The sequence below is a fragment of the Emys orbicularis genome, chromosome 5, assembly GCF_028017835.1.
Source record: "Emys orbicularis isolate rEmyOrb1 chromosome 5, rEmyOrb1.hap1, whole genome shotgun sequence".
NCBI classification, from domain to species: domain Eukaryota; kingdom Metazoa; phylum Chordata; order Testudines; family Emydidae; genus Emys; species Emys orbicularis.
Window position 1 is genome coordinate 12647020 of NC_088687.1, and position 24263 is coordinate 12671282.

A 24263-nucleotide genomic window follows, 5' to 3' on the forward strand; every position below is an offset into this window, starting at 1 on the left:
ACATCATCTGGTTGGTGTGGTTTTTTTTGTTTGTTTGTTTTTTAAGGATACAGTTTAAGATTGCAGGATCAGAGCCTCTGTACTCAGAATTATTCACATGCTTAACTTCACACACTATGTGCTTGATTCTGTACCATTCAAGTCAATCAGAGTTTTCCATTAACTTGAATGTGAGCAGGATCTTGCCCTATGAAATCATTTGGGACTGCTCACATCACAAAGTTAAGCAAGTGAATAACTCCTTGTAGGATTGGGACCATAATACTTCTCAGTGTTGTAAGTCAGACTTCCATTGTCAGCTCAGCATAGGGATGTCCTGAGTACAGCTACATCTGTGCCAGAAGACCAAGTTAAAGCACAGAGCTCCCCAACTCAGTTAGAACACAAATAAAACTTGTGTGGACATGATCAAGGCTCTATCTCCAGTCATGGAACAGGGTTAAGATACAATCCACATTTAGCCATGTTGTAAAGGGATCAGTAGAGAATCATACTGTAACTATATATGCAGTTGGACAGGTCTACCATGTTTCTAATACTCTATGGATCATGTTACCATAATATCTGAACACATTACAAATATTAATTTATCCTTCTAACATCCCAGTGAGGTACCGTAAGAACTTCTCCCATTTTGCAGGTGAAGAACTAAGGTAAGGAGAGACTGATCTGCCCTCAATTTGGGAATAAAAACTGGATTTCCAATTCCTAAATCCCAATTCAGTGCCTTAACCCCCAAGACCATCCATTCTCTCTTGCCTTGACCAATATTCAGTCTTGATGATGGTTGGATGGCTATCACAACTAACCTATCTGGGCTGATTTAGAGGTCCAAATACAAGCCAGCATCATGAATGAGATTTACAGTTCATAGTTTGGGGTTTTCAAAAGAGCCTAGGGGAGTTAGGCACCCATCTCCTTAGGTTCCTTTGAAAATCTCAGCCTTGATCTTTGCCCTGGTCTAAAGGGTGAAATGTATGAAAATTACTATGAAGGATTCTTTGTCAGTATGTGTCATTTAGGATAAGAACCCTAGATTTTCAGCAGAATGTTGAGTATTCTTCGGATTGGGCTAGCCAAAGTTGGGGAGATGTACAGTGCTGCTGATGATAAAGGAGTAATTAGAAAACCCCTTCTGAATTTGGGAAGAAAAATTTGGCACAGGCTCTGTAAGAGCAAAAACCACATACATAAGGGGCCAGGATCACCTTTTTGTTCTGTGTTTGTACAGGACCCTAGAACAATGGGATACTGGTCCATTAGTAGGGCTCCTAGGCACCATGGTAACACAAATAACAGCAAGGAAGAAATCTGACATTAAATTATGAGCATATTTGTTCTGAGTAGTTAAATGCACAGAGCTCCCAATATATAAATTTTGCTGTTACCTGAAATGCTTTAGACTCCGACAATTCCTAAAAGGGCTTTAATTTCAGCTATCAGTTTTGGATCCTGGAAAAAGATTACAAATATTTACAAGAGAGAATCAAAGAAAGGAAATTGCATAGTATTTGAGCAGGAAGCTTCTATAAGCTAAATTCTATGGTCTGTGTTACACAGGAGGTTTGAGGGATGATTATAATGGTCCTGTTACTGGTGGCTTGTCCCGAAGGACTGGAAGACCTGTGGCCAACCAGCCCTAATTATTAAGCAGCTATGCCTGGGAGAAGCTTGCTACAGGAGTTCATACTTTATTCTGCAAACTCAAAGTGATAAAACATGTTTATATAAAAATTTATTTCCAAAAGATTAATATCTTGTCTGCCTGTAATATTTCCATGCATTTTTAATGTACCCACTTATGTGGTATCTGAGTAATGAGTAAAAAATAAAATGCATAATTAGTCTAAAATACCCCAATTCTATATTCGTTATATGCTCATATGAACATATTAAATATATGGATGATAATAGAAGTAGCATTAGATGATAAATCATTATTAAAATTGGATGGGGGAGTATTTTAAAGGGAGGGTGTATGTCATGAGAGCCAACTGTGTAATTCAAAATGAGAATATTTGACAAATTTTAATACTTTCTCTGAGTTGTCTGTGAGTCTTAAATTATTTTTCCAATTTCTGTGAATAACTCTTAGTAGGTCGCTCCCAAGTAGCTTTTTCCAAATATTTGATTTTTGAATTTTGAAATCTGAACTGTTTTGACTGGACACAAGTCACATTGCACACTTCTGTCTCCTGACTGGATAAGCATAAAGCTTAGAACTTGCGGAAATTGCTTTCTGACACTGTTCTCCAATATTTGCTTAAAATTAACAGTCTCTGTGATTGTCTGCCTGAATACTCAGCAAGAGCAAAAATCAAAAGGAGTTGGAGGGCTTAGTCAAAGTAAACTTGTTTAAAAGTTGGCATGAATGTCCACAGAACATAATTTGCCCAGCTCTTCCTCTTTCCATGTTATTATTCAGACCTCTCTGCAATTATACAGATGCAATCTGTAATCCTTAAAGCTCCTATTTTGCATGTCCTAGAAGAATCTTTAGTGCATAAGGCAAATATTGGATGCAAGCTCAAGCAGATTTAAACATATCTTTTAGATTAAATAAATTCTCTATGCGCACGCACACACACATCCGCACACACCCACACACTCGTATGTATATATATTGCTGTAGAGTGTATCATCTAGGCAAAATTATTGCTTTTTCACACACAGAGCCATTCTAGGTTGCTGAACATTTGATTAAAACGTATATATTGACATTCTCCATGCATTCCTTTAATCAAGAATATACCCTCGATACATGAAAATAGTGAGATACCTCTACACCAAAGCATGCCTCATGTTGTTCGGCTTTGCAGCACTTTTCTACCATGCCAGTAAAATCTGTAAAGATTTTCTGTATCTGTTCACCTGTGACAGTGACCTTTAGTTTAATGAGGTTGACAAGGAATCTGAAACGAACACAAAATGCAGCAATGTAAAATTAATGCTAGTTATTGTGACTTGAGTTACCAATTTGTAACATCACATTTCCCTGATTCCTGTGCAGATCCACGGCCTGTTTACAATATGCTCCATATGGGCCTGATCGGATGTCCAGTGACGTTTATGGGAGTTTTCCCATTGATTCCAATGAACTTTGGATCAAGCCTAAATGCAGAATATAATACTGAGGAATATAATACAGAGGAAACTTTAAATAACCACCACCTGTGCTTCTGCCACTTCACCTACAACTCCAGCCTCACAACACTGTTTGTCCCCTGCTCCCACAACCACCTTCACGCCTTTTGCAACATTGCCCCTATGTCTGGAACAGACTTCTTGCACAGATAGGCAAAAAGCCACCATCAAAGTCCCTCTTTAAGACCCAACTCTGCTAGGATGCCTATGTGAAACTGGCCAACTTAGACATTTTTAGTATTCAGAGAAAATAACACCTTTACTTAGAATAGCACAGCTATGTATTGGCTCATGCTGAATAACCATGTCATCTTACTGATGTTATCACTGGCCTAAAGTCACTCTCACATGCTGCTGGATCCTAAAACAGAACATTCTTCCTCTTTAAAAAAATAAATAAATAAAAATAAAAAAAACTAAGCTACATGATGTCAAGTATCAGAGGGGTAGCTGTGTTAGTCTGGATCTGTAAAAAGCAACAAAGGCTTATGCTCCAATACATCTGTTAGTCTATAAGGTGCCACAGGACTCTTTGTTGCTTTTCTAAGCTACATGAGTTGACCGTGAAGTGAATTAACTGTACTATTGGAAATTATTGCTCAAAGTTTCAGTGCAATGGGTCAGATCCTCAGGTGGGGTATACTGGTATAGTCCGTTGATTTCTACACCAAATCCTCAGTTGGTGTAACTGAATGCCTCCAATTGTGAAAATAGTAGCTGCAAAGCCCTGGCTAGGTAGAAAATTCATCCCATTAGTAAATGATGATGTGTTGACGACTCGCTGGTAAGGCTACCATAGTGCTATTGTAGCAAATGATTCCTCACTGTGTATGGAAAATTTTAGAGACAAGGTGTGGGCGAGGTAATATCTTTTATTGGACCAACTTCTGTTGGTGAGAGACAAGCTTTCGAGCCACACAGAACTCTTCTTTAGGACTGGAAAAGGTACTCCCAGCATCATACAAAATGCATGGTGGAACAGATTGTTTAAAAATGAGCAGTTACAATATGTGCAAGGGACCATTCAAGGTAGAGTGGCCCATTAACACTTAGCAATCATAGGACAAAAAGAGGGGGGTAGCAGGTTACAGATTGTTGTAATCACCCATAAATCCAGTGTCTCTGTTCAGTCCATAATTTTTAGTGTCTAGCAGAGTAATGAATTGAAGCTCCCAGGCTCGTCTTTTGAAGGTATTGTGCAGGTTTCCTTTGAGGCTGAGGACTGAGAGGTCAGATATGGAGTGATCACTTTGTGAAAAGTGTTCACCCACGGGTGATAGGGTGTGTTTTGTGTTTTATCATTTTCCTGTTCTCGTTTGTTTTGAGAGTGTAGTGATTGTCTGGTTTCACCCACCTTACATTTTGCTGGGAGTACCTTTCCCACACCTGAAGAAGAGCTTTGTGTGGCCCAAAAGCTGGTTTCTCTCACTAATAGAAGTTGGTCCAATAAAAGATACTACCTCACGCACCTTGTCTCTCTAATATCCTGGGACCAACATGGCTACAACTACACTTTATATGGAAAATTATGTTAAACTGTGACTCTCCTTCCCTATCAGAGCTTAATCCTAAAATCTGCTGTGAATTAGCAAACAGATATCTTACGTTAGCTGTTTTATTTGCTGTGTTTCAGCAGGAGCAGTGCACAAATCTTCATGGAAGGTGAACAGTTCAGGGGTGAATTGAGGGGGCTTGTAGCTTTCATCAACTCCCATCTTGGTGAAACATGGTATCCTGTCAGCATATGAGTCATCGCAGCAGTGTGTGACTTTTTCATTGATAGGTGTAGCCTCCTGTCTCATGCACATCTTCTGAATCACCACACTCAGCTGAACAAAGAATGAGGGAGAGCAACAAAACAAGGTTCACAGCACTCTTAGCTTTAATGCTAATAAAAGCAATGCATGTTCCTAATGTCACATAGTATAGGCAGGGGTGCTGTCAGCTTTCACTTCTTGTTAAGCAGAGCTCCCATGAAAACAGAATGAAAACATTCAATCATTCTGGAACTTCTCAGACTTAGACAAGTGATTGTCCCTGACAAAAGTTGCCCCTTCTAAAGAATTTTATTCAGGACTTCAACATTTCATACAATCAGTAACCAGGAAAGGATTTATAACCGGCATTTCTGAGCCTAGCTGTGAAGGCAGCCATCTTCCAGAAAAGTGATGTAATTTCTTATGCTCTAAAATATACATGGCGTCTTCTTCTGCAGACTGTTAAACAAGAAATTTGTTCATGGTCTCTCCCCTTGGGTGCTCTTTGCTAGTTTCACAAATGGCATCGCTTCCCAGTAAGATGAGCCCACTGCCAGATCTAGACCCTTGTTCAGAAATACCTAAATATTTAAACTGCCTTCAAATAAAACCTATTTCATGATGTCTTCATGGTAACCAGCATTTGGGGAACTCATCTCCATTGCAAATGGGGCAGATTTCCACCTATGCATTTGGAAGCCTAACTTTAGGCTTCTATTTAAAATTATATATATATGTAGGCCAATGTCTCCATTAGAGAGCATACTGTGTACTTCCTCCTTAACAGGATGTTGAACCTTTGAGAACAAAATTGCTGCTCTCTGCATTTGGGCAGAATACTTAGCATTGTAAAAGTGCAGTACACAGAAAACACATCAAAAAGAAAGCTACGGTAAAGAAAGAAATGTACTCACATGTCTTTCTGAACAAGGTATGCGTCTAGATTCTGTTTCCTGGCAGCACTTGCTACCAACGGCTGCCATTTTCTTTGAGATTTCAATCAATGTTTCAGGTGACACCTGAGGCATTTTCTTGGTGTAGCGGACAAGGATACTGAAATAAAAAATATTCTAGATTGTTCAACTGTGAAGAAAATTTTTAAATAAAGCACCTAGATAGGGCTGTTCAATGAAGTACAAATAGATCTGTCTAAAGCTGAACTAATTTTTTTGCATTCTTAGCTGTAGTAACAGAAGCAGCAATGAGCCTACCATTACGTGTGCTATGGAAGCCTACATTCCTGTTCATACCATAACTTCTAAAAACTCTTCTTCTTAATTGGAATAATGGCATCGTCTGCACGGCCAGTTGAACAAACACTAATGGTTAAATTGTACCCTTGTCTTATTCATTTGGGTCTGGAGAATTTCACCTTTACAAAATCCTGACCATTCACTGGATAAACATGGAACCACTCCAAAACAAAGAAACATACGCTTTTAGGAAGCCATTTTCTCCCAAGCTGGCATGGAGATCACAGTTAGTTTTTACGATTTCCTGAGTCTCCTGGATGTGACTCCTGAGTTTCTCTTCCTGCAAGTAAATATAATCCTTATTAGAGGCAGGTTATCTATCTAAGGCTCTCATTAGAGAGTACACCCAACTCACAAAGAAACTCCTGTCTATCCCATTTAGGCCATTTCTATTCATAAATATTCTATCATTTCTGAGGTACACCTATGGCCCTCATCACCATCATCTGAGACCCTTGCAGTCGTTATTGTAGTTGTCCTCACAACACACCTGTGCAGTTGGAAAATATTCTCAATATACAGATGGGAAACTGAGTCACAGGCAGCCTAAGTGGCTTGCTCAAGGGCATGCACCAAGTCTGTGGCAGACTAGGGAACTGAATCTGATATCCTGAGTCACAGACTACTGCCCTAACCACTCTGTCGTCCTTCCTCTTGAGAATGACCTTTGACTTGTAGGAATTTGTTCATTATTCAGAATTATTTCATGATGCCCATAACTCGTAGTGTGAATGTTCATTTAGACAGTATACATCGTCTGTCTATGAACATTCTTGTGAAAATATTTTTGCTCACACAGATATCTGTGAAAAGTGAACAGAAGGTTCACAAATGCTATAGAAGCAAATTGGTGGGTTTTAAATGGAAAAAAGTGTTTGTGCACTGCTTTAGTTTTCATGCAGTTTTGTCCAGGTTTGCAAAATCATAGCGCCACAGATTTTAAGGATAAAAGAGAATATTATAACCATTTATTTTGATGTCCTGCCTATCACAAGTATAGAGTTTCACCCAGTAATTCCTGCATTAAGTATAACAACTTGTGGTTGAACTAGAGCATATCTTAGACATCCAATCTTGTTTAAAAGGCTTCAAGTAATTAGCAAGCTATTACCCAAGGATGTAAATTATTCCAATAGCTAATTATTCTCACTGCAAAAATTGCAACTTCTTTTCAGTTTAAATTTGTATAGCTTCATCTTCCAGCATTTGACTCTACTAGCACTGTAAAATGAGCTTATGCAAGTTGTCACCTTCTAACAAATCCACTTGCATTCTGTCTAGTTAGACTGTCTCACTGAATGGTAAGCTCTTTGGGAGAGAGACTGTTTTATATACATTAGTACAATGTGGCCCTGATCCTCACTGGAGCCACTGCCATTGCTGCCATTAGTCCTATTATGTTAGCATAGGATTTGAAAGTGGATTCAAATCCATCCATTGATGTTGGGAAGGGAAACATTTTGACTTAAAACAAAACTCCAGACATCTTGTATGTAGTATTTTTTTTAATCTCTTTATTAAACCAATTTAGTGCTAATAAAAGTTACAGGGCTTTTAACTTTGGAGATTGTTCAATGGATAAAAAGAGAACAACAAAATTAGTGGCAACATATGCTGTTCCACTAACTTGCCTTAACCCTCAATTTGAGGGACCATTTCTGGAATGACAGAACTATCCATTCTCCATGTTCGCTGAATCTTTAGCCCTTCTGCAGAAGTTAACATATAAGATGTCTCTATGGGCTGGTCTACACTGGGGGGGATCGATCTAAGATACGTAACTTCAGCTACGCGAATAGCGTAGCTGAAGTCGAAGTATCTAAGATTGAATTACCTGGGGTCCACACGGCGCGGGATCGACAGCCGCGGCTCCCCTGTCGACTGCGCTACCGCCGCTCGCTCTGGTGGAGTTCCAGAGTCGACGGTGAGCGCGTTCGGGGATTTATATATCGCGTCTTAACGAGACGCGATATATCGATCCCGGATAAATCGATTGCTACTCGCGATACAGCGGGTAGTGAAGACGTACCCTATGAGGTTGCTTTTTTGATGTGCATACATGTCCATTAGAACTTAACTTAATGATCTTAGTCATTTTACATAGGCTCGGGGTGCCTTATGGAGTTACTCTAATTGTTTGTTCATTCATTCCAGGAAAGCATAGGTACTCGTCATGAATGACAAACACAGAAATGCTACGTCATCTATGTAAATCTCAACTAATCCCCTTTATTAATCCCCAGTAAATCCCTAACCATCAGAATCCCATCCAAATCCCTTTGGTCACCATCAACTCATGAGAATTTGTCACCAAAACATTCTAATGTTTTCCTGTTATGTGTGATTGAACAGTAGAACTTACTGCGTGACTGTAACATTCAGAAGGATTCTCTGTTTTGCAGCATACTTCCAGGATGGCTTCGTATCCCTTAGCAATCCGCAAAAGCATCTGAGTAGAGAACTCAGGATGCCTTCTCGAATAGTCATAAAGAAATCTGTAACATGAAAACTGCCAGCATTAGAGTTTAAGACTATAGTAGCCTCTAACAAGTAACATGGTTACATGCTTGTCATGGGTACAATTTTTTCCAGTTTCGATACAGTTCTCCTGTGCATGGGTGGAGGAGCAGCAGCCTGACTAATAGAGTACAGTTTTTGGCTCTATAAGAACAGTCTGTCAACATGGCTGCTGATGGAGGAGCTGCGGCCCAGGGCCAAAAATCTTTTAAAATCAGATATTACAGACAAAGCACATGGAACTCCTGAATGTAAAGAAATCTCATGCCACTGACAAACTGAAGAGGGGCACTGATGATCTGCAATTCATCTTCAGAAGGATGGTGGTAAATACAATGTGTCACAAAATATGGGAATTACAATAGAGGAAAATGGATAGAATTTCAAGATGCCATAAGTGATAGGTCAGCCACTTAAAGGACCAGACAAAGGAATCTCTCCATTACATACTTGATTACAATACTCTGCAGGACATATCCTCAGGTGGTGTAAAATGACATAGTTCAGAGAAGTCACCAGCAAGAACACATGACGACATTTGCTATACGTACTCTGCCATGAAGACATCATGCTCTGCAGCAAAGTGTTTGCACACCTCCTTGTCCTCTACGTACTTCTCAGCTAGCAAGGGCAAGCCTTCAGGTGTGTCATCAAACCCTGCCCTAACAACACACTCACTTCGTTCCACCACTGGCATCTCACAACAATCTTTTATTTTACTGGAGAAGACGTCTTGTTTTGAGCAGATATAGTTCACAACCTCTATCTGCAAAAGGAATGATACTGTGTCAGTTAAAAGGCCTTTATAAGCAACTACTTATTTTTAGTTTCCCAGTTGCTTTTCTTTTTACAGTTTTGAGGCCAAAGTCAGAGCCGGGCTTGCCAATTTGCTAAGGAAATGGAAGACTCACTAGAGAGGGGAAACAGTTTTTCAGGAGGCTACAACCAAAACTCCACTAGGCTGCTTTCTGCCTAGTGAAGAGCAAGCAGAGCTAATGGAGTTCCAGCTGTAGGCATCTGCTGAAACCTGCTTGGAGCCATGGCACCCCTGCCACGCTCCCTGGGCCAGCACGGGGTGATGTTGTCCCTTCCTTTGTCATTAGAAAGCTAGAGGGGGTGAACAGTCTGCTAAAGGTAGCAGAAATCATCAAGCACCTTGACACAAGGGGCTGCCACTTTACCCTTTCAACCACCTGATCTCTTTCTGTTAATACAAGACATGTCAGCCACTACAAGGAGCCACTACATGCAAAAACCCCACAGAAGAAGAAAGTCAGCCCTGTGGCACAGCTTGCCTACAGGTCTGAAATCTGCCCATCACTCTGAAATGGGTGGGCACTATAACATAGTTATTTCACACACATTTAGGGACCAGTTCTGCAATCCTTACTCATGTGAGTTACCCCATTGAGTTTAATGGCACTACTTGAGTAAGGATTGCTAGATTGATCCTTGGAGCCTACTTAACAATTTGGGCTAACAAATGATGCATAAATACCTCATACACAAGGAACAGCTGACTTGTTAGCATCCTCCCTACCTCTCTGCACACCTTAATTTGAATTACAGAACTGTGTATGCATGGTGAAGACAAGAGTTTTCTGTTAAGAAATTGCTAGAACGCCCTAGAATGCTGCAGGATAACCAGACATTGCTATGGCCAGCGTTCTACAGGGGCTGGTAGTACAGCTTATTATTAAGCTTGCCCAACCCTTCCCATCCTGTTTTCAGTTGTTTATATCTTTGCCAAACTTTAACTGTTGGGTGATGTTTCCCATGCCAGGGGTCTGCTTCAGGCCGAATGTGGCTGGAAAATTTCAGCCCAAACTGTGTAGGAGTTTCTGAGAACAAGGCTAGGGAAATAGACATTGAAACGCAAGGTTAAAATAATTCTGGTGACCTCCTCTTTGGAAAGCTTTAGTTTCCCTATGCTTTGATGCAGAGACTTGAAATTTGGCAGGGGCATGGCCTTTGTATCAAGGAAGTGCATTTTGCCATCTCTGTGAAAATTGGCCTAAATTTGGCCAAGTTATAAACCTATGAGAAATTGCAGTTTTCCCGTGCTCTGTAGAGACTTGCTATAGTTTTAGTTGTTTAAAACCTGAAAAATCTGTCCTCATTGTGCATGTGCCATCCCCACACAGCAACTGCGCATGTTCACTCCAGCCCAGATTTATAGGAGTGAAGCCAGACTTTCCCTGTAATGGCTGCTACAGACTCGGGTGGAACTGAGAGCAGGCAGCCTGTCTGTCCTGTGCTCTCAATGACCACTCTTCTGGCACCCATGCAGTGTGGAGGAGGAAGCAGAGGGGACCTTGCTGTTGAGGGGGAGGGCTGCAGGAATAGATTGGGGCAAGGAAGACTGGGAGCGGTGAAGATTAGGAGTGGAGAGACTGGAACAGAAGCCTGAGGAGAGGAGACTAAGTCTAACCTAGTTGAGGAGAATGGGGCTGGGACAAGGAGCCAGTGGTGGGGTAAACACAGGGCTGGGGCAGGGTAAAAGGTATCAAACTTGGGGATCTCTGAGTCTCCCTGGTCCTCCACTATCAGCAAATATCAATGAAACCCACTGGCAAAGTATCCCATTCCCCCACATAGAGATTAATGACCTATTACTACTATCAGTTACTCCATAAACTCAAGTGGCAGAGGTCTGTGTGGTGAATCTAAAGGTTCCAATCCAATATGACAAACTATGTTAAAAAATATTAACATGGAAAAACTATAAGTGTCACGTAATTAAAGACTGTATTATAATACATGCACACAAGCAGGCCAAATTAAGGTGGCACAGGCAAATTTATTCCTGGCATTTCCTAACTTTTTTGAATGCTTGACTTTGCAACCTTAATTTTCTTTTAATGTAGTGGTTAGACCCACAGCTGGTGTAAATTGGCTCCCCTGAAGTCAGTGGAGCTAGCCCAATTTACACTAGCTGAGGATCCAGCTCTGACATTTTAAGGGCTGAGGAGCCAACCATCCAAGAGTGTGTAGGTGTATCACTGTAAGTGAACAGGCCATGTTCTGTTTTTTTCAAATATGTCAACACTAAGCAAAAGCAACGTAACTTACCCTGTCATCTGTACATTCGATCATGTCGCCAGCACAACACTCCACATGGAGATGTGTGATCTCCTTTACAATTTTCTGAATCTCTGGAAATGAAGCCTTAGGAAATTTTTGGCTAATTATAGCAAGAACACTATAAAGGGGAAAACATCAGAAAAATGTCTGATTTAAAGCTCTGTATTGAAAATGAAACTTGCAAGTCACTACAATTTAGGTTACTCTAAATCATGATGGATTGGTTTAAATAAAGCAATTTTAAATCATTTATTTTAATTGTGACTTAAATCAGCAAACAGAAGAGCTTGAATTAAATCAGTGATTTTCATATTATTTTGTATTTGTACTTTTTTAGCGTTTCCACCCTACCCCTAAAGAAAGTCTCATTGGCTGATAACCATTAAAACACGTTGATTTGTAACCAAATACACCTCTACCCCGATATAACGCGACCCGATATAACACAAATTCGGATATAATGAGGTAAAGCAGCGCTCCGGGGGGGCGGGGCTGCACACTCCGGCGGATCAAAGCAAGTTCGATATAACGCGGTTTCACCTAGAATGCGGTAAGATTTTTTTGGCTCCCGAGCACAGCGTTATATCGGGGTAGAGGTGTATAGCATTTACATTAAACTTGGTCATCGTCTGACTAACCAGGAGGATAACTTTATCTATACACATTTATTTAAGCAATTATATAGCTAAATTTACATTTATTCAGAATGGTAATTTTCACATTTTTGATTGTTAAAAATGGTGAATGATGCATTTCTTATTTACAAGAAGCTGATTAATTTTGTACTTGTGATTTGTGTCAAGCTCTATTTGGGTGGAAATTCAAATTCAGTTAAATGCACAAAAACAGCATTTTACCTTGTTTTTTAGTTATACTAGTTCTAAAATCATTAGTTTTATTTATCTCATTCTCTCATGCCTCATTTCTGCTCATAGATTGGAAGAGGAAAACAAGCTTTTCTGCTGTTTGTTTGGGGTTTTTTTTAACTCCCATTGGCATCTTAACTTTAAATGACTAGTCAGTGAACTGAACTGAAAAGAATATTCTCTCTGCACCCATAGAAAAGGATTCTGCTGTAATTTCTTGGTTAAATTTTTCAACAAACTGGTTCCAGGTTCTTATCTCATAACTCCTACCAAGTGAGTGGCTTGACTTTCTTAAAATCTTGGCAGCAGCCATGTACTGCTTAATATATATTTTATTTAATCTAAATGTTTTAATAGATTATAATACATTTAGGCTTTAACATAAGATGCCATAATTTCAAATAGGATTATTTTTAAAAACTTGTATGAAATGAAATACAATTTATTTTTTAATCATTGAATTGTATCCACCCTGCTTTAAATTACGCAGGTAAATAAATATTGAGGTAAATATTTCATCACTGGGAGTCTTTAAATGGGCTGCATGTGGCTCATCTAAAAGAAATGCACTAGTTCAACTTCAAGTTATTGGGATACTTGCAGGAATTACTGGGTGTAATCTGTCTCTTCTGTTATGCAGGAAGTTAGACTAGATCATTAGAAGGACCCCTACGAACCTTAAAATCTATAAATCTGCAACTGAACTACAATTCTGCTGTGGATGGAGCTCCCTTTTGTCTTCTGGAACAGGCTCTGGATTCAGGGGCCAGCATTAGAAGGGGGTTGTGGTGGCTATAGGCACTCCAAAATTTGCCCTAACCCCTCCAGCACTACCCAGCTCCAGCTTCTGGCCTCCAACTTGGGTGGGGCATCTGGCGGGGGGAGGTGGAGCTAACACTTACCTAAGGAGGAGCAGGGGATGGGATGACGGAGAGGGCCAGGGCCTCAAGGGGAGGTGCAGCCCTTCCAATTTTCTGTCTAGCCCACCTCAGCCACCCTTCTCACCCTCCCCCCCCCCCCCCCCAGGAAGAGGCTGATGCTGCCCCTGTCTGGATTGATTAATTTATTTTTGTCATTTACAAAAGTTCCCATCATATATATATAAAGAGTTTGAAGAAAGGTAGATTATGCAACCCATATCTGAGCAAACAGTTGGGCGAGATGGTTAAATCTATCTTTAGCCCATGTGGCTAGCCTTTCACTAACATTCACCGTCAATGTAAAATATATAACTCTTCCTTATTATGTGTCAATATACTAAAACTAACCCACAATTCTATTATACACTGAAATCAATGGGAGCTTAGCAGAGAAGCACAGTAGGAACTGGCCCATAATTGGGAAAACGCTTGCCTGGCCTGATCTTTACACTGGATTTCAGAATGGCTGTCAGTGCTAGCTATTCCTTCTGCAAAAAGCACCTCCACATTTATTATAAGGAGGAGCATCAAACTCAGCACATGCAAACAAGTTACTGATTTGTTTCTGATGCTTTTCTCTGATGTAGCTTCAGGTCTTAGGACAACCACTCGATTTTTATTATAAAATAGGGGTCAGAGACTTACTCTGCCTGGAAAGTTCTTTCTCCGAACTTCTTCAGGATTCCACAGTTGTAGGTGTTCTTCTTGCTCAGAAGTAGGACTCTTTCCTTTATCAAAGGGAGCTAGAGTAATAACAAGCACATTGTCAAACGAAATGATCACATTTGATGGATTAGAAAAGAAAAAGCTGGCAGCGCCAGTTTAGAAACACAAAGCGCTCTTTCCTGATTAACTAAAAGTCCAAGCAAAGCTAGAGTTCATTATGCAATCCTTAGCCCCAGCCCTTTATCGTGTAGGGGGGTGTATTATACACCCAAATTCTGCTACTCGCCTCCTCCGTAAGAAGCACCTTGCTCTGCAAATAGCTCTGTTGATTTGAATGGGACTACACAGCCCTATGCTTGTAAGATTGTGTGCTGCTCTCTGTGCCACCTGACCCGCCACATTGAAATAACTGGGAGTGAATAGTCATTGGGTCTGAGTATTAGTAAAGGCAGAATTTGGCCCATAGCATTCTAAAAGTAGGTTAATGGCTAGATTGTAACTTCCCCACAAACTGTATGTCAAGGGAGATACTCTGCTACTGGTCCGTACCGGTGCCAAATCATGAGAGCGCATGTAGTTGAAAAGAAAGCAGAACCAAAGCTGTTACTGTTTCACGTCCTATCTGCTCAGGGCAGGAAGTACAGTGACTGCTTACCCTTGCATGCCTGGACCTAAGGTGTCTCTTACTCCCCCTTGCACCGCTGTACTGCATGCTGCCCCATCACGGTCTAGACCCAGGCAATAAGCATGTGATTTTTTTCCTAAGGAATGTATATTGCCCATATTTAGTACAGCTGAGCAATAATGATCACGGATTGACAGAATGGGTTGGAAAAGGGATAAAATTCTGGCAAAATTTTTGATGGTAAAAATATATACTTGTATCATGACATTTCAAAATATGAAATTTTTCAACCCTCTGTAACATACTGAGTCGTTCATGAGCAGTTTTCTGTGAGAGGTCAGGTAGTATTTATTCAGAGGAAGATCAGCTTTCACACACAAACATGCAAAACTGTGATTTCCGTCCCCCCCCCCCCCACACACACACACATTTTGCTGCATGAAGCCACCCACTTGATGAAAATTTCACAAAAAGCAAACTTTCCAGGCAATTAGATGACCTGGAGCATAACGACAACTATTTCCCCTTCCGTTTTCACACACCACTAAATTAAATGCCAGTCATCTGTCATTTGTGTGCATTGCTTTAAAAAAAAACCCCACAGATTAGTGTATACAGATATAAGGGATGGGGGCGGGGGGGGAGAGAGAGAGACAGATTTTAATTTCAAGATTCCTAGAGATTCTGGGATAATTGACAGAACAACATTATTTTAAAAATGTTATTAAACAAGATTTGATTGTGTCCTCTTAAGGTTAAAATTGTTCAATAAACAGAAGTGCAGTTAAGATCAGAAGGAAACTTTTGAATAGTTAGCAATATTTGGTTTTTCACACTGAAAATCTGAATACCTTTTCATCCAAGCAAACACCAGCGTTGGCCTCTTTACAACAGTGTTCAATTGCATGCTCAACGTCAACAGCCAGAGCAAGGATTGTGGGGGCATAAAGAAACGGGTGCCGTCTTGAGACCTCATAGATGTGACTGAAAAAAAAATACAAAACAACATGTGTTACAACCAACAACAAATAGCCTCTAGTCTATACAAAGCATTTGGGGGAGGGATAGCTCAGTGGTTTGAGCATTAGCCTGCTAAATCCAGGGTTATGAGTTCAATCCTTGAGGGGGCCACTTAGGGATCTAGGGCAAAAATCTGTCTGAGGATTGGTCCTGCTTTGAGCAGGGGGTTGGACTAGATGACCTTCTGAGGTCCCTTCCAACCCTGTGATAATTTATGATTCTATGAAACAATTCTATACTAAAACAAACCAGTTCTAGCTCTGGTAACTACCAACGATACATGCTCAGGATGGAGTTCTGATCACAAAGGAAACACTCAGCTGGATTGCAGATTTTGTGTGAACTCCTTACATTTTCAGCTGCTCAGATTTTTGTTAACATTCTTTATTCATTCATTCATTCATTCATTTATTTATTGGGGGTGGGGGGGGCAAAACTTTCAAAATTCCCTGATATTTTTTTTAAGGGAAATAAACAAAAACCCTTTTTAAGAGGTTTTTTGGGGGGAGCAACTTTTTGCTCTCTTTTTATCATTTCACTGACTCTCTTCAGTAACAAAATGGGAAAAGGAACAAGGGAGGGGTGGGGGGAAGGAGGAGAAATCCAAAAACCAGAAATGAAGGGGGGGGGGGAAGTTTGCCAAAAATCAAGATTTCAAAGAAAATTCCTGAAATGTTTCTGATAAAAAGATCATTTTTAAGTTTAAACATTCTCAAATGAAAAAATTCAATCCAGTCTAGTAACTACATTCAGTGAAAATTTTCATTAAAATTTCAAATTTTGACCAGCTGTATATTCTAAAAGCTGCATAAGTGACATAGTCTAGTGTTCACAATGGATGTGTGCAGCCGTTTCCACATGCACAGAGGCAATTTTTCTAAAATGTGCTCCTGTGTGGCAGTATAGCACAGGCAGCATGGTGAATACTGCTTTTCTCCACAACTAAAAATCTCTAATATAAAATCAATGTTCTTACTGTGCCATAAACGACTCTTTGTTTTCTTGGAATTTCTTGCACATTACTTCAGGCTCGGGTCTTTGATATGGAGGAAGGAACCCTGGATCAGAATGTTTGAATGACAGGAAACACTGATTTCTTTCAGGGTCGGCTTTTCTACAGCAGTTGGCCATTTCACCATATGCTTCACCAAGCATGTCTATTTTGCAGATCTCATCCAGGACAATAGTAGGCTGTAGGGGAAAATACATTGAGTAGGGTCAGAGTTAAGGTTGCTCATGGAATGTCTGATGTAAATTTTCAGTCATCTAGATTTTTATAAATTACATCTAATCTGAAAACAATTAGAATTCATGGGCCAGAATCTCACCTGGTATAAACTGACATAGCTCCATTGACTTAATTAGAGTTATGCCAATTGAGATCACCTGATAATCTGGTCCTATATTTATATTACTTTGACCATTTTAATGCTTTATTATTGGGATAGATTCACTGGAGGTTTGACTTAGTAGGCTGTAGAACAAATCCCGCTCACCTTATGCAGGTAGCCTCACTGAAGTCAATGAGCATATGTGGGTGAATTTGGGAAGCAATTATTATTCCTTTAGTTAAATATCAATTTGGGCAGCCTTTGAGATGAAGCCATACGATTCCTGTTAGTTGAATTACCAGTTAAAATCAGCTAGAATACAGTCCCAAACTGGCACATTAACTATAGTGCTGCCTATGAGCATATGTTAATATGGCTGAGCCCAAATTGCAAAATTCAGGTCTGCTTCCAAATTTCAAAGCATTCAGAATTCAGTAGTTTTCAAATTGGGATTGACTTGACTGGGCAAGCATCTGTGGAAATTTAATGCACTCAGGCTAAACATTTTCAAAAGTGCCAAAGGGCCAGATCAGTTATTTAAGTACCTGAAGATGCATAGAGACACCTAACTTGCTTAGGTGCCTACTACTGGGATTTTCTAAAATGCCTACATAAGCTAAATACCTATATGCATTTTAGACACCTAAACATCTTTGAAAATCTGAGCAAAGACTTAAGACCCTGCATCCCACTGAAAATGAATGGAACATAGGCTCGTAAGTCATTTAGATGCTTTTGGAAATCCCACTCTCAAAATGTAAGAGAATCAAGCGCCATGTTTCAGAATATATATACAATGGAGAGTAGCTCGCTAGCAGTATCAAAACCTGAGAGTCTTAAAGTTTTGTGATGAAAAACCAATACGTGATTTTGGTTTGCTATTAAAGACTGCTACTGAGTGTTTTATCATAATGCTGTATTTGCAGTGTAAACAGAGAAGAATCATAATAACAATGGACTCTTTGCCTACCACTGGTTTCAAACACTCTGGGTCCTGCTCATTGGCAACACACTTGTGTGCAAGATCCACGACATCCTTCACCTGTTTAGCTATCTCTTCATAAGGGCACTTGTGGAGATACTGAGCAAATGTGATCAGGGCACTGAAACACAAAGCATATTTTTAAAGATGTAGATAAGGGGGGGGGGGACTTCCCTGAATTGCTAGTCTTCTTCTGGATTCAGAGACATTGCTGGTATCTATGGTAACCAGGCAGAGAACCACTGAGTAAAAGAGGCAGGCAAGAAGTTTGCTGTAGATTCAACAAAATTAGTGAGGGCCAAATGTTCCCGGGGCCTCAGTACCGGTGTACACAAATTTGTATGCACAATCGTGCAAATGGCTGTGAGTAAAAATCATGCATTCAAATGTCAAACAGACGCCTAAACTGAGAAACCACATAATCATATTTCCACAATCGGTATCCTTCCTTGTCCTTTCCTCTTCCTGGTGTATGGTTTATCTTAACACTTCTCTAGCAAGACCATGACACAGACTATAAATGCCTCAGATCACGGACTTTTCTTCTGTGTGTTTCCTGGAACTTGTACCCAGTACACCTGTAGGTGCTATAAAATAATTATTATTGTCATTATTAAATGATGAGGTCTTCTCTGAGATCTTCAGCTATCTCCACCATGCCTAAAAACCACATAGGTCAAGCTGACTTGTCTCACATAAACATCCTTTTGATCTATAAATGTGACTCCTTCAGTCATCCAGAGGGAATCACATCCACACTACTTGTAGGCCCTAGCGGGTCACTGAGGGACTCTGACTAAATCTTGCAAAGGGCAATGTATTGTGTTGCCACAAGGCCAGACAATGATACTGTGGCTCACCCCTGAGCATCAGTCAAATGTAGGATTGTGACTGCTTCAGCAAGCAAGTTTTATCTATATATTATCTAACTGGGCATTTAGAAGGCTAACATTTCTATCACATTCTTTTTTTATATGTCTCGTGTATTCTATTGATTCATCTTGATGGGGGGTTTTGGCCAACTAAGAATGTAAAATGATGAGGATGATTATCACTACAGAACATAACTCGAATGTTCACTTACGCTCCTTTAAATTGCTTTTCCTTTAAATCGTTGAAACGGTGGACAATCTCACTCTTGTGTTCTGAGTGGAAAAAGAAAAGAGAACAATGAGGATCTTTTTTTACATTAGCTATGTATAGAATCATGCCCCTATAGGGAATATATTCTGGGCATTTGGGGTGGGATTTTCAAACGTGTTCAGCATTAACCTAACTGTTGAACTCAATGGCAATTTTCCCACTGACTTCAGTGGGATCAGAGAAAGTCCAATTCTGAGCACTTTAGAAATCCCACCACTTGCTAACCTGCATTTCTGCTAACCCTGTATTCTCCCTCTCTCTAACCTCATCTCATCTGGCCCATCTATTCCACTTGCCATTGGCTACCCTGGCCTCGTACATTGCTAATCTATCCTAAGTAAAATATTCCCACCATTAGCATTTTTCTGATTTAGTGTTTAACTGCATAAGTGTGTTCCTATTTCAAGTATAGGAAATAACTCGTATGGGTATGTCTACACTTCAGTGTAGACACTACCTATGCCGACGGGATGGGTTCTCCCATTTGCATAGGTAATCCACCTCCCCAAGAGGTGATAGTTAGGTCAACAGAAGAATTTTTCCATGGACCAGCACTGTCTACACAGCGACTTAGGTTGGAATAACTGTGCCACTCAGGGATGTGGATTTTTCACACCCCTGAGCGACATAGTTATGCCAACCTAATTTTCTAGTGTAGACCAGGCCTATGACTATTGGTAAGTGTGGACTTTCAATGACAACCACTGTACTATTCACAAAAGAGATGAGCTGAGGACGATACATTTTGGTTTGGGGATCTGTTGGAAGGGTTTTTATTTTGCAAACTCAAAATTAAAGCTAGGTTGGGTTGGATTCTTGTTCCACTGTATGCAAATCACCATTGTCTTCAGTGAGTGGAAGTATCATATAAAAGATTTCAGTTTGGCCTATCTGTAGTGAATATAGCTTATGATTATACAGCATTGTTCATCCCAAAGCTCTTTGCAAGGTGTGTGCATAAAACAATCATTCATCTACCACTGCACTATATCCACCTCTGGGGTGGAACTTGGCAGCCATTCTGTCCTAATCACACTATTCAGTGATTTTTTTAAAACAGTGAAGAACAATTATGCTAACTGAAAGTAAAAGAGAGACTTTCACTAGATAAAATGCAATTACTAGAGTCGTTATCTGGAAGGATACTGCTTCAGGCCTACCTAAGATTACGTGATTTCTGCATTCCTTTTTGGGGTGTGATTCTAAACCTACTGAAGTAAGTGGTAATTGTTTCATTAATTTCCATTGACTTTGGATCACGCCCTTAAAGTTCAGTTATGAGACTGCAAAATTAACTTCAACCAGTCACCAAAACAATTATAAAATACAAAGTTTGCAAAGACAGCATGAAAGCAAGTAGCTAATATAGATCTTTCTTACCTGCATCTCTAGCAGATCTTTTCAGATCTCTGGAAATAGCAAAACTGAAGAGAAAAATAAAAGAAATAAATGCTAGCCACTTCATGGTTGCAGGTTATTTTGTGGGGATGAATTATTCGGGAATGGTAGAAAGACTGATGGAAAGAGCATTGATTAATATACTCTTCTCAGCTGGTGTCTGTAAAAGATTAACCATACACTTTCCATCTGACCTGAAGAAGATTACAAAATGGGAAATATCCTTGCCAAAAATGAATTTGATAAAATTATTTGCTTATGAAGTTTGTGACCTGGAACTGATAATTAGTAACAATGGTCAATGATGGGATATCAAAAGTTACTACAGAGAACATTTTCCGGAGGGTCTGGCTGGAGAATCTTGCCCGCATGCTCGGGGTTCAGCTGATCGCTATATTTGGGGTCGGGAAGGAATTGTCCTCCAGGGTAGATTGGCAGAGGCCCTGGAGGTTTTTCGCCTTCCTCCGCAGCATGGGGCAGGGGTCGCTTGCTGGAAGATTCTCTGCGACTTGAAGTCTTTAAATCATGATTTGGGGACTTCAACAGCTGAGTCAAGGGAGAGAATTATTCCAGGAGTGGGTGGGTCAGCTTTTGTGGCCTGCATCATGCGGGAGGTCAGACTAGATGATCATAATGGTCCCTTCTGACCTTAAAGTCTATGAGTCTATGAGTCTATAACTTTTTGTTTTGAAGACCTAGTAAATTCATTAACTTTCCAACACCCAGACAGAAAAAGATTTGTGTAAATTACCTTCTCAAATGACATAAAAGGGATTCAAGGGATCTTATTAATGTATCATTTAGCCTAATCCCATAACCATGTATATTCTTAGCTAATATTTATACAAAAGTAATCTGGACTAATGGTGTGCAGGTAATGGTTTGGCTAGCTAGGAGTATTAAGTTCAGAAAGTAATCCATACTTGCAGCTATCTAATAAATTATTTTAAAATTAATTTTTTTATAAAAGATGAGGTACCAGACTCATCAGGAAGCACACACAGATGCTTTGCGCTGCTCCAATGACAGACATACACTGGACACTTAAGATGAATTTATGGTTGCTTTGCATGAGTAGAGTAGCAGAAAGAAGTCAGAGCTGCTGGTGAATCTGATTTTCTATTTGGCTAAAGAAAAATATCACAGGTTGATGTGATACATTAGTGAGACCAAAGGTAAAGGAGGATTGAGTTTCCACATTTAATTGGCCCCAGAATTCTCAGAAAAACAAAAAGTAAAGATGTGGAATGACATATCCTGTGCTTGTGTTCATATTCCAGGGACACTCATGGAAACAAAGATGAAACTTGCGTCTACACTACCCGCCGATCCGGGTCTATCGGGGATCGATTTATTGCGTGTAGTGTAGACACGATAAATCGATCCCCAATCGCTCTCCCGTCGACTGCTGAACTCCAGCTCGGCGAGAGGCAGAAGCAAAGTTGATGGGGGAGCCGCAGCCATCGATCCCGCGCCGCGAGGACGCAAAGTAAGTAATTCTAAGTCGATCTAAGATACGTCGACTTCAGCTATGCTATTCTCGTAGCTGAAGTTGCGTATCTTAGATCGATCCCCCCCTTCCCCAGTGTAGACCAGGGTACATGGCCCAAGGGAGATAGAGCCCTATTTCAGACAATGTATCTCTGTTGTCTGGAAGATGGGATTGAGCCTTTCACCTTGTGTAGGACCAAATATCAGCTCACAACTTCTGGGAGATGACCTGAGGTAACATCCAGGAGGAAAGCTGGTGAAATAGTAAAAGATGTGAGTTGTGCAGTTTTGATGTGAGTTTGAGTTCTACATGTCATGGGTTTGAGTTATTCCTGATGATCTGGACAACTGGCAGAGAGTTGTGAAAATGTTTGCAAGCCCTGACATTTTCACTAGTTTTAACACACACCAAAAAATTATTCATCTCAGGAGTGCTTTATTTCTTATTCACAATTCTCCTGTTTTAAAAATTTCATTCCACTAGTCAGAGAGCTTTGGGGCCCAACCATGCAGTAGGAATGATGAACAGTGATCAGTTTGCAAAGAGTTTTATGACTGACTCACAGGCAGAAAAATATTTGTCCAATCTATTCAGTGAGTACTTTTGAATAACAGAAGGCTAGATTGTCAGATGGTGTAAATTAGCATAGCTCCACCATGGGGAATGCAGTGATTTGCACCAGCTAAGGATTTGGCCCATATTTATTTCAAAATAGGGATCAGTTTATGAATGGAGAAAGGGGCTGACCTCATAACAAATATTATCCACAATGAATAAATCGACCATTCATAGCCCGATTACATAACTGACTTTCTACTGGACCCCTCAACCTCTTTGTTAATCACCCTTTAACTTTCTTCCAGTGAAGTGGTAGTCTGACCTACAGTGGGCGACCCTTTGATTTTGGCTGGGAGGAATGAAATAAGTCACTGGTGGAAACAGCCTTGAGCATATGCAGAGTAGAAAAAGTAGGAGATTAGCACACAGCATGGATAGGCTTGGAAGAATTAGATTTTGTTCAGTAAATGTTGATAAACATCGACTTCACTGTACACACACAGCTGACAAAATATGTCCCTCAATAATCATTTAAACTTTCAGGTAGGCAAAGGAAGAAAAATGCTCCTTGATAACTTATTAGAGTTTGAGGCTGTTTACTTTGTATATTTTGACAATTTGTCTTTTAACAGCTATGAAGCTTTAACTTTTTGAATCTACTTTTTGAGACTACTGTCATTAAATAATTATTGACTGATGCCCCCTATTGTCTGACACCTCCCCCCATAGTCTCCTGCAATGGTGAACATTTAAATCAATAAAAATAAAAAATGCTTGAAAATAAACATTGAAATTATATTAAAAAAATGTATTCTGCCAAACCTAGTCATGGATAAATGTAGTGCTTTCTCTTCAGAATTAACATGCTGACTGTGGTAGACACCCATTTGTCAAATGTTCCATATTTGTACAGAAAAGGTAGGGGCTAAAACAGCCAAGCTACAAGTTCTGTGTAATTCTAATGCATATGATCAGCCGATCACTACATCTTCTCCAGCCTCAATCCCACTCTGTATGTTTTCCTCTCTCATCCCAATATTGGACTCTGAGATATCACTCCTGCTGGGTGCTTTTAACCCCTTAACCTACCCCCATTATCCAATTCCCTCCTATGATGGGATGTACCAGGGCTTTTCTGCCCCCTGCTGGAGGCATTGCCACCCTGACACACCCACATGGACGGGGAACATCACCTGGGAAAGAGGGGCAGCAAGTTTAGGTCTCCAGGCACTGCCTAGAGAACCACTCAGGCTCTGGTACTGGTGGAATCAACAAGACTTGGTCCTCCAACAGCTGGGAGGAGACCCACCAGATGAAATAAGAATGCTTGCCTTTTTATTATGGAGTGCTGGGTGGAGCTGGGCCAGGACAGAGTTGTGCCCCAGTGCTAACCCAAAACATTCAGGCACAGGTCAGAGCCTAATTATCCAACAGCACCTTCAAGTAAAAACCTGTGACAAACTGGCAGTGGTGATGGTGGTGTTTAGAAGGCTTCTCTCGTTGTGTA

General features: G+C 40.2%; 1 protein-coding gene across 1 annotated transcript; it reads right to left on the minus strand.

The window, feature by feature from the left end:
- Positions 1-1398: 1398 nt before the first annotated feature.
- On the minus strand, positions 1399-20773 carry LOC135879194 (albumin-like). Its single transcript, XM_065405099.1, has 14 exons — positions 20689-20773; positions 19250-19310; positions 18154-18286; positions 16829-17043; positions 15684-15816; positions 14187-14284; positions 11744-11873; positions 9223-9437; positions 8517-8649; positions 6337-6434; positions 5816-5954; positions 4750-4973; positions 2780-2912; positions 1399-1452 (listed from the first exon to the last, which is right to left on the minus strand). Exons 1-14 carry the CDS (start codon positions 20771-20773, stop codon positions 1399-1401), a joined length of 1851 nt encoding a protein of 616 aa, XP_065261171.1.
- Between the last annotated feature and the right edge of the window lie 3490 nt (positions 20774-24263).

Excerpts from the sequence above, each read along its gene's own strand:
- LOC135879194 (XM_065405099.1), bottom strand. The coding sequence starts at position 20,773 with ATGAAGTGGCTAGCATTTATTTCTTTTATTTTTCTCTTCAGTTTTGCT. Across the intron at positions 11,874-14,186 it reads GAAAGAACTTTCCAGGCAGA|TGTTCTTGCTATAATTAGCC; the intron begins GTAAGTCTCTGA and ends TCCCCTTTATAG. Across the intron at positions 6,435-8,516 it reads CTGAATGTTACAGTCACGCA|GAAGAGAAACTCAGGAGTCA; the intron begins GTAAGTTCTACT and ends ATTTACTTGCAG.